This window comes from Littorina saxatilis, unplaced genomic scaffold (assembly GCF_037325665.1).
Source record: "Littorina saxatilis isolate snail1 unplaced genomic scaffold, US_GU_Lsax_2.0 scaffold_553, whole genome shotgun sequence".
In the NCBI taxonomy this organism is placed as follows: Eukaryota; Metazoa; Mollusca; class Gastropoda; order Littorinimorpha; family Littorinidae; genus Littorina; species Littorina saxatilis.
The window spans coordinates 48023-67500 of record NW_027126374.1 but is presented as its reverse complement, the minus strand read 5'-3'; the positions used below and the strand labels follow the sequence as shown (position 1 = coordinate 67500).

At 43.4% G+C, this 19478-nt stretch overlaps 1 protein-coding gene across 4 annotated transcripts in view; it reads left to right on the top strand.

Moving 5' to 3' along the window:
- LOC138954807 (E3 ubiquitin-protein ligase MIB2-like) overlaps positions 1 to 19478 on the top strand; it is a 44099-nt gene that overhangs the window by 2788 nt on the left and 21833 nt on the right. Inside the window, exons 2-10 of one of the 4 annotated variants that reach the window (XM_070326575.1) lie at positions 3320 to 3535; positions 4870 to 5041; positions 8249 to 8550; positions 11464 to 11774; positions 12113 to 12214; positions 12726 to 13128; positions 13597 to 13784; positions 15605 to 15753; positions 17305 to 17461. In XM_070326575.1, the coding sequence (XP_070182676.1) occupies positions 3331 to 3535; positions 4870 to 5041; positions 8249 to 8550; positions 11464 to 11774; positions 12113 to 12214; positions 12726 to 13128; positions 13597 to 13784; positions 15605 to 15753; positions 17305 to 17461 (1989 nt within the window). In that variant the 5' untranslated portion in view covers positions 3320 to 3330. Of the gene's footprint in view, positions 1 to 3319; positions 3536 to 4869; positions 5042 to 8248; positions 8551 to 11463; positions 11775 to 12112; positions 12215 to 12725; positions 13153 to 13596; positions 13785 to 15604; positions 15754 to 17304; positions 17462 to 19478 lie in introns of all 4 variants that reach the window. The other 3 variants (XM_070326574.1, XM_070326577.1, XM_070326576.1) reach the window with 3 other exon arrangements.

Sequence of the window (19478 nt, the reverse complement as noted above, 5' to 3'; positions counted from 1 at the left end):
AATCGATGTCAAACGCACCATAAGACCATGTAATGACGATATGTCGCCATGCGCGGACCATATACATGCATTACAGCTTGTTTTAGAGTCTCAAAAACTTTGGATGTAAACAAAGACGCGGAGTTATTTCCCTTGCGTCAACGCTACCTCTGTTGGCAAATCTATAAATAGGACGATCCAGATCAAAATGAAAATTAACATATCTCAACATTGAAGGGGTCCTAGACCACAATATTTTGCAGGGAACTTAATTTAGCATGTCTCCAGCTGTTGGTAAAGCAATTAGCGTGTATAGTCATCGAGTACATATGGCTTTAAGCAATGCAGGTGCCGTGTGGACATGGTACGGAAACATTCACTGTCTCGATTGACGGGTTTTAACAGCGAGGACGCAATTTTTGTGAAGGCGTTCTTCTTCTTCTTCTTTTGCGTTCGTGGGCTGAAGCTCCCACGTACACGTGTGCTTTTGCGCGAGTGGATTTGTACGTGGATGACCGTTTTTACAAAACCATTTAGGCAGCCATACGCCGTTTTCGGTGAAAGCATGCTGGGTATTTTCGTGTTTCTATAACCCACCGAACTCTGCTTTGGACTGCACGATCTTTTCCGTGCGCACTTGGTCTTGTGCTTGCGTGTACGCACGAAGGGTGATAAGGCACCAGCAGGCCTGCACGTAAGTTGACCTGGGATATCGGAAAAATCTTCACCTTAATTACCCGTCAGGTGCGGCCGGGATTCGAACCCACGACCTTCCGCTTTGGTAAGTCATTTTTTTTTCAAAATGATATTTTTTGTTCATCAAAAAGAAGAAATCAATGCGCATCTTGTGTGCTAATTTCTACTTTTTAGAGTGCTTAGATAAGCAGATATGAACAAGTAAGTCCACAACCAAAAACAACTTTTTAAGTGTGCATGAATGTTTTGACAAAACCAAGTAAGTCCAAGGGGTTCCCAATTTTCCTTTTATGATAGTTTTAAAATTCTTGTCAGACGACCCATACAGAAAATACGTCATTTTAAGTTTAGAACTTACAAATGACGTCATTTAAAGTTTAGAACACACAAATGACCTCTTTCGATAAGGCAAGACATAATGACGTCACCTTATGACGTTTTATTTTAAACATTTTTCTTCTCTATCTCTATATAATTCTCCTGACGATCCTTGTCTCTCTCTCTCTCCTTCCCTCTATCCCTCCCCATCGCTCTCTTTTCCTCCCTCCATCTCTCTTTCTATCCCTCCCTACCTCTCTCGCTATCTCTCTCCCTCTTACTCTCTTCCTCCCTCCCTAATTCCTCTTTATTTCTCTCTCTCCCTCCATCCCCCCCCCCCTCGGACCTGATTTCTTTCCCCTCTCTCACTCTCTCCCTGTTTAGTCTCTCTCGTTCTCTCTCTCTCTCTCTCTCTCTCTCTCTCTCTCTCTCTCTCTCTCTCTCTCTCTCTCTCTCTCTCTCTCTCTCTCGCTTGCACCAAAACTAGCACCCCTACTAACAAGTAAAATGCCGCAAGAATATTCGGATTGACTTTGACGTCATACTGGCAAAAACATTGCATTCTGATTGGTTATAGCGTCATAAAGGTTCTTGTGATTGGTGGATGGACTTACTTGGTTTTACCAGCAAATTGACATGTAATTTTTTTTGAGAAATGTTTGAAGTTGTGGACTTACTTTTCTATATCTCCTTATCTATTTATTTTACAAAGTCAAAATTTACACACAGGCTGCTTCGTGATTTCTTAGTTTTGATGAACAAAAAGATATCATTTTTGGGAAAAAATGGACTTACTCGGTTTTGTCAGCACATGACAGATGTACTTTAAACAGTTTTTAAGGTGTGGACTTACTTTTTTATATCTCCTTATCTATTTATTTCACAAAGTCACAATTTACACTTAAGGTGCGCCTTAATTTCTAAGCTTTGATGAACAACAAATATCATTTTTGAAAAAAATGGACTTACTCGGTTTTGTCAGCACACGGCAGATCTGTGTCAAATGTCATATTTTGGTTAAAAAACAAAACAAAACAAAAACCGTTGTATCAATCCAATTTTGTTAGATTTCTGGTTGCTGTTTTTACGATTGAACGCACACAACCATGCACTATATTTTAGTCTCAGCCTGCCGCCTAACTATGAGTTATAGTCGGCCTGTGACGTCACAAGGCAAGAGGGGAAATCCACTGAGTGTCCAGTCGATACATATTTCATTTTGCTGATTATATATTCCTTGTTCTCGTCACACCCCATCAAGTCACACACATTGCTACAACACAGTGATTAAAGGACCAAAGGAGCTAACTAGTAGGCTACTTAACGATAAACTTGATACTGACGGACCATTAGCGCTATTGTTACGGTGCGTCTTGTGTGTATTTAATTGACCAGGCAGGAAGTCCAATGCAGCAATGTGTGATGATGAGTAATAATAAAGTACATCTCTGAAAAGCGTAAGACGAGTAACACCAGCATAAAGGCAAAGCCTATACTGAGATATCAGTTTTTTTTAACACCGCGGATAAAAGCGAGTCGAGAAGAAACACGATCCAGAAATGATTAAACAATAGATGTGCATACTCGCGTCCAGAATATTCTTTATTTGCGTGCATGTATTTGCACCTCTTTATACTCAGACAAACTTACTATCACACCCTTATTATACTGGTTTAGTAGAACACAGTGAAACTCCTGCGATACTTGCACTATTTTCTGCAAGCTTTGTGCTGACGTAGTGGCCTTGCTGACAAGGTCTTCCAGTCAAATTCAAGAACCCCTAATACGTAATAGCTGTCTGTAGAATGTCACTTTTAACAGTCAATGGCCACGGCAGTGTGTTCCCATTATATCACATACTAGACCAACGGCTTTAAAGGTAAACACAATATCGATCCTAAAAAACATTAAAAAAAAAAAAAAAAAAAAAAAATGTTCAGCATTTTTGCAGGCCTTTTCCTGCACAAGAGTCCAAGTTTGCAGAAAATGATTGAAGTATCGCATGGAATCCTTAAATGAGACCAGTAGGACATGCTGCGTTAAAAGTACTAATTTTTCGAGTTCGAGTAAAAGTTGAACAAAATAATGATGAAAACAAAAACAAAGCCGAAAAGGAGAGTGTGAACAATATAGGCTAAACTACAATCCTCCTTCATAAATATGCTAAATGACGTAATGCCTTTTATTCCAATCGACAATATAGCTTTTTCAAAATGAGAATAGTGGCTACATATTAAACGTCCCAGCTGCGTGAAAGGCAATTAATGCTTTACCTGCATAATTCTACACGTGACGGGTACTGAACACGTGACATTTGATACCACAGGACACTTCACCATGTCACTGCTGGGGCTCCGTGTGTTACGGGGACCAGACTGGAGGGGCGGGGACACAGACGGAGGAGAAGGTCACGTGGGCACTGTCATCGAGTTGCTAGGCGACCATACGATGCGCGTGTTGTGGGACATGGGACAGGAAAGCACGTGCAGCGCAGGGCATGATGGGAGATGTGCACTCAGGGTCTTGGACACGGCACAGATCGGTGAGTGTGTATCCAATGGACTGGTAGAAGGACAGAGTGTGTATCCAATGGACTGGTAGAAGGACAGAGTGTGTATCCAATGGACTGGTAGAAGGACAGAGTGTGTATCCAATGGACTGGTAGAAGGACAGAGTGTGTATCCAATGGACTGGTAGAAGGACAGAGTGTGTATCCAATGGACTGGTAGAAGGACAGAGTGTGTATCCAATGGACTGGTAGAACAGCTTTCCGGGAAAAACAAGAAGCACACAGATTGTGTTATCTTTCGTTACGCTACCCGTACAGTTTGGCCAAGGTAGCTCACAGCAACTGTAGATAGATAGATAGATAGATAGATAATTTATTGCCAAGTGTACAATACATGAATGAACATAAAAAATACACGAGGAAAGCAGCTTGCTGTGTGATAAAAACAAAAATAAATAGCATTCATACATCACTGGCGCATAGCATCATACATACATGGGTAAGACAATTTGGTATCACAGTAACTAACACATACAGTCTACTAATACTAATAATAAAACATTCTTTTATAGCGCTGTTCACCGCCAAATGGCAGTCTCATGGCGCTTTACATTAGACATTAAAATTCAACATTTTACATATAAAGAGTTTCCTTGTAGGAAATAACATACAAGCATTAAAATTTTTTTTTTAAAAATCATGTTTTTAAAAAGATAAAAATACATAAGATAAGTAATAGACACATAGTTACACATAAAAAGTCTGACAATAAAACAGAACTTACATAAAAGCGTACAGTTCTAAAACAGAACGAAGATGTAACACAGACTGTGGGGCAACAAATTAAACAACTAACAACAGGCATACTGTATTATAATAATACATTAGGACTTTTAAACCCAATACACATTAAAACATCGAATTCAATTCATCATACAATACAGGCATTAATACTAATAGTTAACTGTTTATAAACAACAACCAGATACTTAGAGGTTACATGCCGAGTCTCAGTGACTATCAAAAATAATGGTCGAAGTTAGCGGATCATGAAAAATGCGAGCTTCAGCGACTATGTTCGCAACTATGTCTGCAGAATAAATCTTCTCTCTCTCTCTCTCTCTCTCTCTCTCTCTCTCTCTCTCTCTCTCTCTCTCTCTCTCTCTCTCTCTCTCTCTCTCTCTCTCTCTCTCTCTCTCTCTCTCTCTCTCTCTCTCTCTCTCTCTCTCTCTCTCTCTCTCTCTCTCTCTCTCTCTCTTTAGGAGAAAAAGAAGAAAAAAAGAATAAAGCCTTGCCATATTATTTGTCCGATGAAAGGAGATACTGACATTGAGAAGAGCAACATTATGATCAACATAATCCTTCAGGTGTGCGCCATCCAGACACGCGCTGCAGTGACTGCGGAGAGAGCGACATCTGGGGAATGTTGTGGCGTTGCCGAGACTGTACCGGATGTGACCTCTGCCCTCTCTGCTACAGCGACGACCGACACGACCTACGTCATCAGTTTGTGCGTATCGATACACCGGAATCTAAAGGGTAAGCGCCAGCACCTAACTGTAAAACCCAGGCGCAGTCAACACATTAATTGTTGCTGAAATCATGTGTACACATTAAGTACGCGCGGGCGCAGTGGCGTGGTGGTAAGACGTCGGCCTCCTAATCGGGAGGTCGTGAGTTCGAATCCCGGTCGCTGCCGGCACCTGGTGGGTTAAGAGTGGAGATTTTTTCGATCTCCCAGGTCAACTTATGTGCCCTCGCGCCCCCTAATTGGCGTAGAGGCGCGTCCCCCGGGTGGTGGATGGGGGAGCCTTCTCTACTAACTTCTGAGAGAAGGTCGCATCACTCTCGATGCCGTGAACCTAATTAGGATCTTTTTCTTGTTTCTTCTCTATTTCTGCCTCCCCAAAGTCCTTTTACTTTCCTTTTCTCACCCATAAAATTCTTCACTTTTTACCCTTGTTGAGTGGTTCTTGTATAGAATATAGTCAATGTTTGTAAAGATTTTAGTCAAGCAGTATGTAAGAAATGTTTAGTCCTTTGTACTGGAAACTTGCATTCTCCCAGTAAGGTCATATATTGTACTACGTTGCAAGCCCCTGGAGCAATTTTTTGATTAGTGCTTTTGTGAACAAGAAACACTTAACAAGTGGCTCTATCCCATCTCCCCCCTTTCCCCTATCCCATCTCCCCCCTTTCCCTCGTCGCGATATAACCTTCGTGGTTGAAAACGACGTTAAACACCAAATAAAGAAAAGAAAGAAACTTATGTGCAGACCTGCTAGTGACTTAACCCCCTTCGTGTTTACACGCAAGCACAAGACCAAGTGCGCACGGAAAATATCCTGTAATCCATGCCAGAGTTCGGTGGGTTAAGGGAACACGAAAATACCCAGCATGCCTACTCAACGAAAGCGGAGTGAGCTGACTATGGTCTCAGAGTATAGTTTGGGGAACCCGAATGGGCAAAACGAGCTCACACGTAACCAGACAATTGTGGAACGCTGAAGAAGGAGAAGAAGCACGCTCTGTTTGCGCTGGTACAATGTCTCGTTCACTGGTCTGAGGTAACAACTTTGACAACGGAAAGTGGGCTTCTGGCAAATATTTTTCAACTTAAATCTGAACAATAGTAAACAAAAACAAACAAAAAGGGTAGGTTAGCGAACGTTTAATCATAAAAAACCGAATGAAACTTCAACTAAGGACAAATCGAGTTGTTCATTAGTAAACATTCCATAACTAACCTTTCCTTTTTTCGAATCCTGATTTTGGAGCGTCAGTAGTCTACCTTCACTGCAAAATTGATGCTTAAAACTTCTTTCTCTTTTACCTTTGGAAAAAAACTTGGACTGTCTGTCTGTCTCACTCGATTACCAAGTTCGTAGTTTCTAAGGTCAGATTGTAAGACTATACTGTGCCTTAAACCCCCCCCCCTCTCTCTCTCTCTCTCTCTCTCTGTCTCTCTCTCTCTCTCTGTCTCTCTCTCACCCCTCTCTCTCTCTCTCACTCTCTCTCTCTCTCTCACTCTCTCTCTCTCACTCTTTCTCTCTCTCACTCTCTCTCTCTCTCTCACTCTCTCTCTCTCTCACTCTCTCTCCCTCTCTCTCTCTCTCTCTCTCTCTCTCTCTCTCTCTCTCTCTCTCACTCTCTCTCTCGCAAGAATGTAAGTATTGCCTACAACGTGTATATAGCCATGTGAATAGTTTTTCTGCCTTTTTTTTATTTTCTTTTTTAAAAATTTTTTTTTTTACTGTTTTACGTTTGTATATTTATTTTTATATTTATGTATTTAAGATAAGAATAGTCTCTCTCTGGGCGAGGGCTGGTTGAAAAGAAGCTCGTTTATATTGCTTATGCCACAACCCTCGTAAAATAAAATTTGATTTGATTTGATTTGATCTCTCTTTCTCTCTCTCTCTCTCTCTCTCTCTCTCTCTCTCTCTCTCTCACTCTCTCTATCTCTCTCTCTCTCTTTCTGTCGGTCTGTCTCTCACTCTCTCTCACTCTCTCTCTCACTCTCTCTCTCTCTCCCTCTCTCTCTCTCTCTCTCTCTCTCTCTCTCTCTCTCTCTGTGGGGTTGTTTTGATTGCTCTAACATTGAAAAGGTACACATGTTCGCATGCAAACGGATAATAGGTGTTTCCCCCCAAAGTCCCAACTGCATGGTATACGGAGAACTCGGTAGATTTCCCCTATCAGTCCTCGCTGCTACCAGATGCGTCAAATATTGGTTGCGGCTAAATCGCCTCCCCAACACAAGATATGTAAAAATGGCCCATGTGATGATGAGGAACATGGCAGACAGAGGAACAGACAATTGGTCCGCTAGGGTCAGAAACCTCCTATGTGAAAATGGGTTTGGACATGTGTGGACGTACGGCTATGTCGGCAACGAAAAACACTTTATCAAGGCTTTTCAACAACGCCTAAAAGACTGCTTTACCCAGAACTGGCATAGTAAGCTAGAAGACAGTGAGAGGTATGACACATACAAATTGTTTAAACCTGACTTTGGAAGAGAAAAGTACCTTGACCAAATAGACAATCCATATATTCAAAAAGTGTTCACAAAACTCAGACTTGGGGTTTCACCCTTGATGTGCAACAAACAGAGATATTCTGCAAACGGTTCCCATGTTTGCCCACTTTGCAGATACCCTCACGAAAACGAGCACCACTTTCTTTTTAAGTGTCCAGTATACTCTGATATAAGAGAAACTTACCTGGGAAATGTCTTTGAAATCGGTCAACTAGAAAACTCGTCAATGCAGATACTACTAACACAAAACAAAAGTAGGTTGTGGGCACTCTCCCGGTATACATTTTATGCATTCAGGCATCGACAGCAACTGCTAGGCTAAAATGAATGTGTGTAAATGATTTTCGATCGCTATGTTCCAACCCTTAGCACTGTATTATGCACTTGTTCTTACTTGTTTGTGAGAGAGTATACATTGAATGGAAACTCTACTCCCCCCTTGTACAAACACAACAGTGTGGTTTACAATAAAATTTCTGAGTTTCTGAGTTCTGAGTTCTCTCTCTCTCTCTCTCTCTCTCTCTCTCTCTCTCTCTCTCTCTCTCTCTCTCTCACTCTCTCTCTCTCTCTCATTCTCTCTCTCTCACTCTCTCTCTCTCACTCTCTTTCTCTCTCTCTCTCTCTCTCTCTCTCTCTCACTCTGTTTTGTCCAGGTTTCCAATCTTTTCCTTCATTAACAGACATCCGTTTATTTCTTGAAACAGACAATTCATTTCAAAGAGAAAGACGAGCGTCAAGAATCGCTCCCTCGGACTTTTCCCGGGGTCAAAGGTCACCAGGGGCAAGGACTGGCAGTGGGGTGACCAGGACGGAGGTCAAGGGTCGGAGGGCGAGGTCAAAGGTTACGAAAACGCATCGCCGGACTCGGTTCGCAACTTGGTGAGAGTGGAATGGCCGGGTGGTGATGTCAAGACTTACCGTCACGGTTTCTATGGTTACGTGGATGTGACGTGTGCGGAGGAGGAGGAGGGGCCTTACTACTACCGGGATCATCTGCCTGTGCTGGGTGAGTTGATAATGCGGAGGAACTGACCCTAAATGCTTTACAATCAGAGTTGTTGCTGCCCTCAAAGGACAATCTGGCCGTTGGGCTTGGATTCAAAATCTATATCAGTCAAAATGTCCTGGCCGCATAAAAAACAGAAGAAAGAAAATATTGTGACAGAAAACATCCAACGTGCCAAAGCAATCGGACATTTAATGGATGTGGGAAACAGGGCGACGCCCTAATGGGGGCTTTGCCGGCGAGAACATTTGACATTTCAGTGGTAACTTTTGGGTTTATCCTCGTGCCTGGAAACCAAAGTGTCTCCAACGAGGTACACCAGGCGGCCGGGGGAGGGGGAGGGGTTCTCGAGGTCCGGCCCTGAAGTGCATACTTAGCACTAAATAAATGAATGAATAAATAAATAAAGAAATGAATGAATGAATGAATGAATACATGAATGAATGAATACATGAATAAATACATAAATGAATAAATTAAGTAGATGTGCAACGCCAAGGCACTGCATACCCCAGCGAAAGACAAACCCCCCCTCTCTCTCTCTCTCTCTCTCTCTCTCTCTCTCTCTCTCTCTCTCTCTCTCTCTCTCTCTCTCTCTCTCTCTCTCTCAAACACACACACACACACGAACACACACACACACACACACACACACACACACACACACACACACACCTAAGTTACACACGTACACACGTACACACTCACTCACACGCACTCACTCACTCTCTCACACACACTTCACTGTACACACAAAACACACACCCATACGCACATATAGACAGACGGACATACACACCTTTACAAACAAACACACATACACACACACATACACTTACGCACACGCACAAACACAAACCAACCCACCCACTCTCTCTCTCTCTCTCTCTCTCTCTCTCTTTCTCTCTCTCTTTCTCTCTTATACAAACAGACACACACACACACAAACACACACACACACACACACATGTACATACGCACGCATGTATGCACGCACACACCCACAGACACACACACACACACACACATTGACTCACACAAATCTCATACACACACATACGCACATACACGGTTGGCCTAGTGGTAAGGCGTCCGCCCCGTGATCGGGAGGTCGTGGGTTAGAACCCAGGCCGGGTCATACCTAAGACTTCAAAATTGGCAATCTAGTGGGTGCTACCCCTGGCGGCTGGCATTATGGGGTTAGTGCATGCTAGGACTGGTTGGTCCGGTGTCAGAATAATGTGACTGGGAGAGACATGAAGCCTGTGCTGCGACTTCTGCCTTTTGTGTGGCGCACGTTATATCTCAAAGCAGCACCGCCCTTGTGATAGTTATGGAAACAAACAAACAAATACGCACATAGACAGACGGACACACACACACCTTTACAAACAAACACATATATACACACTCATACACACACAAACATACACACAAACTCATGCACACACACATTCACACACACACACACACACTCCGGTTGGTCCGGTGTCAGAATAATGTGACTGGGTGAGGCATGAAGCCTGTGCTGCGACTTCTGTCTTGTGTGTGGCGCACGTTATATGTCAAAGCAGCACCGCCCTGATATGGCCCTTCGTGGTCGGCTGGGCGTTGAGCAAACAAACAAACAAACCCCCACACACACTGTACGTACGCACGCACACACACTCATACACACACATTGACTGACACAAATCTCATACACACATAACACACACTTATACGCACATAGACCGGCACGGTTGGCCTAGTGGTAAGGCGTCCGCCCCGTGATCGGGAGGTCGTGGGTTCGAACCCCGGCCGGGTCATACCTAAGACTTTAAAATTGGCAATCTAGTGGCTGCTCCGCCTGGCGTCTGGCATTATGGGGTTAGTGCTAGGACTGGTTGGTCCGGTGTCAGAATAATGTGACTGGGTGAGACATGAAGCCTGTGCTGCGACTTCTGTCTTGTGTGTGGCGCACGTTATATGTCAAAGCAGCACCGCCCTGATATGGCCCTTTGTGGTCGGCTGGGCGTTGAGCAAACAAACAAACAAATACGCACATAGACAGTCGGACACACACACCTTTACAAACAAACACATATACACACTCATACACACACAAACATACACACAAACTCATGCACACACACATTCACACACACACACACACACTCTCTCTCTCTCTCAAACACACACACACACACACACACACCAAGTCACACACACACACACACACTCACTCACACGCACTCACTCTCTAACAAAAAACTTCATACACACAAAACACACACCCATACGCACATATGGACAGACGGACATGCACACCTTTACAAACAAACACACATACACGCACACACATACACTTATGCCCACACACACACTTACACACACACGAGTACAGACTCATGCACGCGTGCGCACACACACTCACACACACACACACACACACACAAATACACACACACCACACACATACGAGTACAGACTCATGCACTAACACTAACACATGTGCACAAAATGAACACAAACACACACACTGCGCGAGAGAGAAAGACTACAGGGAGGCATGACGTCATGATGCATTAATTGACGTCAAAGACTTTCGACCGTGACGTATTCTTCTTACGCGAGCTTTATCCATAGACTTGGAAACTACGGAATTTCTACCCGTCCAAAGCGGCATGGGGTGGCGTTTGCTGAAAAAATGGGGGCGCCTATTTTACCCACCGTATTTTTGTTAGTATGGTCCCCATTTTTGGTGAACTTCCATCTCCAACTGTAGCACGTAGCCGGGCACAACGAATCCTTCTTTATCATGTATTATTCGGTGTGCACATTTCTCAAATCGATTACAGTATAGCGTTCACGGGATACCTCCAGCTTCGCTGGGATAAATATAGAGCTATCCATGTTCAAATGTTGTTTCAGACACAGATCAAGTCCAAAGCCTGTCCGCTGCAGTCGACACAGAACCACGAAATTCAGATTCACCGCCAACAGCAGACGACAGGGAAGAAGTCCCAAGTTCCGGCCCGAGCGGGGAGCATGCATCACACCTCACTGAATGCTTGTCTGCGAGCATCGAATCAACTCCAAAGGAATCGAGAATCAGCACTGAAGGCGTTTCAAGCCTCAGCATTTCCAGTGCACGATCCCACAGCGATGACGCCGAAACAACATGTGCTGTCACCGAAGTAGGGACACCAACTTCAAAAAGCGAGAGTGACAGCGAAAGGGAGGTAATCACTTCAGTCGGTGGTAAACGAGTTGCCGTTCAGTCTGAGTGTTCAGTTTTGTGTTGAGAGCGGCGTCCTTCGTGATGTTTCCACCTTAGCTGTATCTGCATCGCGTCACGCACGTCTACATAGTAAGGATGAAATGTAGACATGTTGGATGTTACATCGAGAGTTCCGCCTTCATTTCGTTACGTATTCATTTGTTTACGTATCTGTTTCCATATATGTGTTTATTGAACGTTTCAATTATCAAGAGTCTTATTTATAACATTCTTCCAAATGATATTTATTCATTCTAAAAGTTGACTGATTACCTTGTTCTTGTTGTTAATGCCAAACAGGTCCAAGTGTTGAAGGCAGGAGACAAAGTACGACTGAAAGAGGACCAACAGGAACTGAAAGCAGTCAACTGTCGTGTGGGCTGGAAGGAGGGAATGGAGAAGGTGATTAGTTTGCCTGTGTTGAATAACTCTTTTTTCTGTTCCCCCTTTCAAGCGACTATTTCTCTCCAATGGCAATTCCCGACGAGTTCCATGTAGCTAAGCTTGCCTCACCTTCAAGGAACAGGAGTATACCACAGCCAATACGACCAAGGCATAGCTATTTCACGAACATCGTCTGTTCGTTGACGTTTCGCGTTTTACTAGCCTTAGGCCTCTGTCAAAGTCTTGAGAAAAAAAGGAATTGGCGAGATTGTTGTTGAATTCCTCGAAGCTTTTTTTGTATCGATCTACTCATCTCTTCATTTTACGCTTCCTTCTCTAGAACACTACCAGTATTGACACTTCCTTCTCTAGAACACTACCAGTATTGACGATTAGTTAAGGCCAGTGAGACGCTTTAAATGTGAATTTGATTCTTTTATTGATGCATCACTGCAGGTAGAGCATAATAGTCATTTTTTGTTTTCCGTGTGAGTTTTATTATATTTTTAAAAGATTGCCTTGTAAACAGACAGCGGGCAAGGTGGGTCAGGTGCTGACCGTGGACAGTGAGGGAGATCTACTGGTCAGCTTTGGACGTCATCACTTTCTCTTCGCACCTGCCTGCTGTACACACGTCACTTCTGATACACCTGTGGACTCCCTGAGGCTGGACACGCGGCCAGCACCGGGCGGAGAACGGAAGACAGAGGCTTCAGGTAATACAGCAGGTGACCTAAGGCTGGACACGCGGCCAGCAATGAGCGGAGAACGGAAGACAGAGACTTCAGGTAATACAGCAGGTGACCTGAGGCTGGACACGCGGCCAGCACCGGGCGGAGAACGGAAGACAGAGGCTTCAGGTAATACAGCAGGTGACCTAAGGCTGGACACGCGGCCAGCAATGAGCGGAGAACGGAAGACAGAAACTTCAGGTAATACAGCAGGTGACAAGGAAGGTAAGGTTTTCTATGAGCCTTCAGTCATTATCAATCAATGTATTTGCATGGTTGAAACAAACATTATGTTTTGAAAAAAAAGGTAATTGTTTGGTTTCTTGATGTGTGGGTAGGAATAGTATGTAATTGAAACTAATTCCTCTAGCGAGTTACCGAATACGAAGATTGCAGGGTTGGAGTGCACAATTTCCGAAGTTTCTTTGTCAAAGATTGATACCAGTGTGGGTGTCAAAGCTCAACAAGCACATTTGAAAAAGGAAAGCCATGTTGTTGATTTCTTGGGTGCTACCTTTCACTGCATGCCTGCCATGGAAATTATTCCACTCCTTTGCAATTTCTGTTTCGTTTAAACACACTTGAATTCAATTGCAATATTGGGACATGTGCCTAAGGGAATATTGGAAGCTGTCCTCAAGCCAGTTCTGTTTTGTTTGTGTTTTACAGAAGAGCCAAAGGCAATGTTTAAAAAGCTACGTGAAGCTGTGATAAATGAGAAGTCACGACCCAAGGTGGAGAGTATTCCCGGCGATTCCAGCTTTCTGTTCTCTGCTGATCCGGGCCTGTTGTTGCCCGCTGTCCAATCAGGCGACTACGAGACTGTGAGACAGTTGTGCTTAGCAGACACTTCTCTGGTATGATGTTTAATGTTCTGAAATGTATACATCGAATAACTTTTGTTGATATCTTTATTTGCTTTTGTCAGTTAAAATCGTGTCATTTTCGTAATGTTATTTTGTGGTTTGGTTTATATTGTTTGTTTCTGATGTTTCTCAAAACTGTTTTCCAATATGCTTTATTCTTGAAAATCGTTGAATTCGTTTTCAATTCCACTTCCCCGTCTCAGTATCTATATGGACACTTTATTTAACACAAAACACATACACATACTTTCCTTCCGGCGTGTACCGTCATGCACCAGCACAGATCTGCCCGGACTTCAACACGAGATGAGAACATAATGATCTCCATTTGGACACATACCAACACTCAACGATTGCGCTGCCTCCTGTGCGGGGTGGGAATGTTGCTGAATTTATTCCGCAGATTGACATAGATTTGTGTGTCAGTTACACGATTAATCCAGGAAAAAGATTCCCACCCTGGAGGGCAAGCAGCCACGATGATGATCTTTGCTACGTGTCCAGGTGCACGGATGTTGTTATGCCATGTCAAAGCCTCAACACAGCCGTGATGGTGTGTAACTGGGTGGCCGAGTGGTAACGCACTTGCGCTCGGAATCGAGAGGTTGCGTGTTCGACCCTGGGTCAGGCCGCTATTTTCTCCCCCCTTTCCTAACCTGGTGGTGGGTTCAAGTGCTAGTCTTTCGGATGAGACGAAAAACCGAGGTCCCTTCGTGTACACTACATTGGGGTGTGCACGTTAAAGATCCCACGATTGACAAAAGGGTCTTTCCTGGCAAAATTGTATTGGCGTAGATAAAAATGTCCACCAAAATACCCGTGTGACCTGGAATAATAGGCCGTGAAAGGTGGATGCAGCGCCTAAAGGCAGTCGATCTACTGGCCGATGTGAATGCGTGATATATTGTGTAAAAAATTCCATCTCACACGGCATTAATAGGTAACATGCGCCTTGAGTCGCCTTGTGTGGTGAGATACGTGCGCGATATAAATCCTCGTAAATAAAATAAATAATAAATAACACTGTATTGATACGAGGAAGAAGATGGCTTTTAGTGTGTTGGCTTGCCGCTAATACCAAACATGCATTGATCGTCGTTTGTCAGTAAATAAAAAGAAAAGGTGGTCCCATAAACACGTGTGATCATAAGGGAGCGAGATGATCGAGATATCACATTTTAAGGGCCAGCCTGTCCCGACCCTGAATAGGGTGAGGTACCCATTTTCAACTTCGTGGACGGGATAGTGGTCGCCAAAACAAATCGGGTTTTTGTATTCGGCCTGTGGTGGAACCCTGCCCGCCAGCGTGAGAGGCGAGCGCTCTAAGTCTAACGACACTGCCAATCCGGTGTCACGAACTGAAAACTCTGCCTGAACAATTCTTCTCATTGCGGTCAATGCGCATGCGCTAACAGGGGGAGATCAACCAGGTCGTGAACAACCTAACCCTAACCCTTACCATAAGCCTCACCCTAACTCTTACCCTAATCCTAATCCTAACCCTAACCCGTGGTTCGTTCGGTCAAAGGGTCGCATTTTTTAAGTCCAAGATTTGCGCATGCGCATTGACCGCAATGAGAAGGGTTGTTCAGCAGAGGTTTCAGTTCGTGACACCGGGTCTTATACTTGCGAGTATATTCTGCATGTACACTAACAGTTAACATCCTCAGTGTCACCAAACACATGTTACACGCTGTGTTGTACACGTTGGAGAAGTGATCGTAACCTAACATTGTCTCGTGACTCTGTGTTGTACACGTTGGAGAAGTGATCGTAATCTAACATTGTCTCGTGACTCTGCGTTCCTGCAGGTTGAACTTGAGATACAGCGCCTGACCCCGCTAATACTTGCGTGCAACCGAGGTCACCGCCAGGTGGTGCGCGTGTTGCTTGACTGTGGTGCTGACGTCAATCACTGTATTCCTCCGCACAGAACTACAATAGGCGCCGCCCTGGAAAGGTTTGTTGTGTGGGAAGGTGTTTTTACACCCCCGGTATAGGGGTGTGTATAGGATTCGGTCGATGTGTTTGTTTGTTTGTTTGTGTGTTTGTGTTCGCATATAGATCTCAAGAATGAACGGACCGATCGTCACCAAACTTGGTGAACAGGTTCTATACATTCCTGAGACGGTCCTTACAAAAATTGGGACCAGTCAAACACACGGTTAGGGAGTTATTGGTGGATTAAGATTCTACAAGGACTTATAGAGGGACATATTAATGGTCAAAGGGGAATAACCTTCTCAGTTGGTGGCAGTGAGAATGGTAAGGACGGGGGTGTTTTTCCTACCTCGGAGGAATTTCTTGTTTCTGTTAAATTCAAAGGCGAACATCCGTCTTCACAGCGTCGGGCAGGCTATAGCATCAACTGCTCCTTATCCAGCATCAAGCGATATCTCCCAGCCCCCGGAACCTCCCCCTTTAATCGTGTGTACATACCTTTACTTAAGACGGACAAGTAGCATGTTTCATTTGATTTATTTCGAATTTTGTAAATACATGTAAGTGTTTATTACAATTATGTTACAATTTTTATATTTAGTCAAGTTTTGACTAAATATTTTAACATCGAGGGGGAATCGAAACGAGGGTCGTGGTGTATGTGCGTGCGTGTGTGCGTGCGTGTGTGTGTGTGTGTGGGTAGAGCGATTCAGACTAAACTACTGGACCGATCTTTATGAAATTTGACATGAGAGTTCCTGGGTATGAAATCCCCGAACGTTTTTTTCATTTTTTTGATAAATGTCTTTGATGACGTCATATCCGGCTTTTCGTGAAAGTTGAGGCGGCACTGTCACGCCCTCATTTTTCAACCAAATTGGTTCAAATTTTGGTCAAGTAATTTTCGACGAAGCCCGGACTTCGGTATTGCATTTCAGCTTGGTGGCTTAAAAATTAATTAATGACTTTGGTCATTAAAAATCTGAAAATTGTAAAAAAAAATAAAAATTTATAAAACGATCCCAATTTACGTTTATCTTATTCTCCATCATTTGCTGATTCCAAAAACATATAAATATGTTATATTTGGATTAAAAACAAGCTCTGAAAATTAAATATATACAAATTATTATCAAATTTTTTTTTTGGAAATTAATTTAAAAACACTTTCATCTTATTCCTTGTCGGTTCCTGATTCCAAAAATATATAGATATGATATGTTTGGATTAAAAACACGCTCAGAAAGTTAAAACGAAGAGAGGTACAGAAAAGCGTGCTATCCTTCTCAGCGCAACGAATACCCCGCTCTTCTTGTCAATTCCACGGGCACTGCCTTTGCCACGGGCGGTGGAGTGACGATGCTACGAGTATACGGTCTTGCTGCGTTGCGTTGCGTTCAGTTTCATTCTGTGAGTTCGACAGCTACTTGACTAAATATTGTATTTTCGCCTTACGCGACTTGTTATTTAATGTACAGACAACAGTATCGGTGTAATGTCTTATGTATTGTGTGTAGAAGGTTGCTCGTACTTAAGGTCTTGTCGTAGTACAAGTGGCATGGTTTTCCAGATCACACGAGGATATTGTTGAGCTGATGCTAGAGCAAGGAGCCGACCCGTTCTCTCTGGACAACAAAGGTCACACCTTCCTGCACATAGCTGCCTGGCACAACCTGCCCCGTGCCATCACGGCATTGGCTGCCCGCGGCGTTGACGTCAATGCTCTGGTTAGCTGCAGCAAAACACAGCACGGCAACAACACACAGCAAATAACAACACAACACACGGCAACACAATACAGCACACGGCAACACAACACAGCACACGGCAACACAACACAGCACACGGCAACACAACACAGCACACGGCAACACAACACAGCACACGGCAACACAACACAGCACACAACAACAAACACACAGCACACGGCAACAAAAGACGGCAACAAAACACAACCCAACAAAAGGACACCACACGTCACATATATCTTTATTTATCTCCTTATAATAGAAATCTCCTTAATAAATAAATCTCAACAGAGAACTGGCACTGTGCACAAATCGATTCAAGAAAAATATATAACGCGTAAAATAAACCAAAAACCGCACACAGATTCGTTGTAAAGAACCATGGCCATGTCTGATTTCTTATACACAGCATCCTGCGTTTTGCCCTAAATAAGTCTTACCTCAACTCAACTCAACTCAACTCAAATTTTATTGGCTTCAATTTTCACATAGAAGAATTTGTCTTGCGCTTGGGATTAAGACATAGGCAGAAAGTAAGAGTATAACATATAAAAACAGCATTCATATCACATTTCATGTATCACACACAGTAATCACTAGTATAGGCCTAGGCCTACAGATATCACATTTGTCCCTGTATCACACATGCAGATAAATAGTATCACATTTCCACGTATCACACACAATATATACATTACATAACATACAGCAAGTTTCTATCTCCCGCGCCTCCCCCCCTCCCACACATACATATCCTCGCACGTGCGTCGACTCCATACAAATGACATCATCATTCCATTAACTAAAATGCACAATGACTAGTAGAGGGTACATGATACACAATACGTGCTCAACTAGACCTGCTAACTAAAATAATAACAGAGACAGAAACAAGGACTGGGCACAACATTTACACGTGTGTGACCTACTTTACATCAAGTGCCTGTGATCTATAAATAACAATGATTGCGTTTAAAGTAAAACATGAATAATGCCGATGTTTGCTAACAATGAATACATAAAAACTAAGATAAGAATGTATGTGCTTTCATAATATGATTATTTTATAAAACACAGTGGGGAAATTGCCTCGCTGGGTTTGCCATATCAGGGGTACAACTGTCCTGCGTTTTGCCCTAAATAAGTCTTACCTCGCTGGGTTTGGCATATCAGGGGTACAACTGTCCTGCGTTTTGCCCTAAATAAGTCTTACCTCGCTGGGTTTGCCATATCAGGGGTACAACTGTCCTGCGTTTTGCCCTAAATAAGTCTTACCTCGCTGGGTTTGCCATATCAGGGGTACAACTGTCCTGCGTTTTGCCCTAAATAAGTCTTACCTCGCTGGGTTTGCCATATCAGGGGTACAACTAGTACTGTCTTGCGTTTTGCCCTAAATAAGTGTGACCTCGCTGGGTTTGCCATATCAGGGGTACAACTGTCCTGCTCCCTCCCCACGTCGCTGCACGTCTCCATCACTTCATACGTCAACTTGATGTGCACCTGTTGCTTGCTAACTTTGGAGATGTTTTAGTTGGATAGCTGCGAATGTTTGTATCATGTATTTTTTTTAAAGTATTTTTCATAAGCGAAAATTCGTATCGTCTTGTGTTGTTCTTGTATCGGTGAGTACAGAAATACTTTGTTTTTGAACTAAGTTAATGTGTTATATTTATAGTTTTTCCATTGTAAATGCAGGGGGCGGGGGAGGGGGGAGGGTGGTGGTGGTATAGTCTCTGAATTATCCGGAAGAGTCAAATTGCAAGTACAGTACTTTGGATAAGTAAAAATCAAAACTTGACTAAATGTAAAAAAAATGTCTCCAAACCACAATACGATCGTGTCATGGAACAGAGAACGTCGATCGCATATGACGTAATTTGATTGCGTTTAGGGTGCAAAGAAATGTTGTGATGTTGCTGTTGATCAACCAGGCCAACACGAGTGAACATGTTGTGATGTTGCTGTTGATCAACCAGGCCAACACGAGTGAACATGT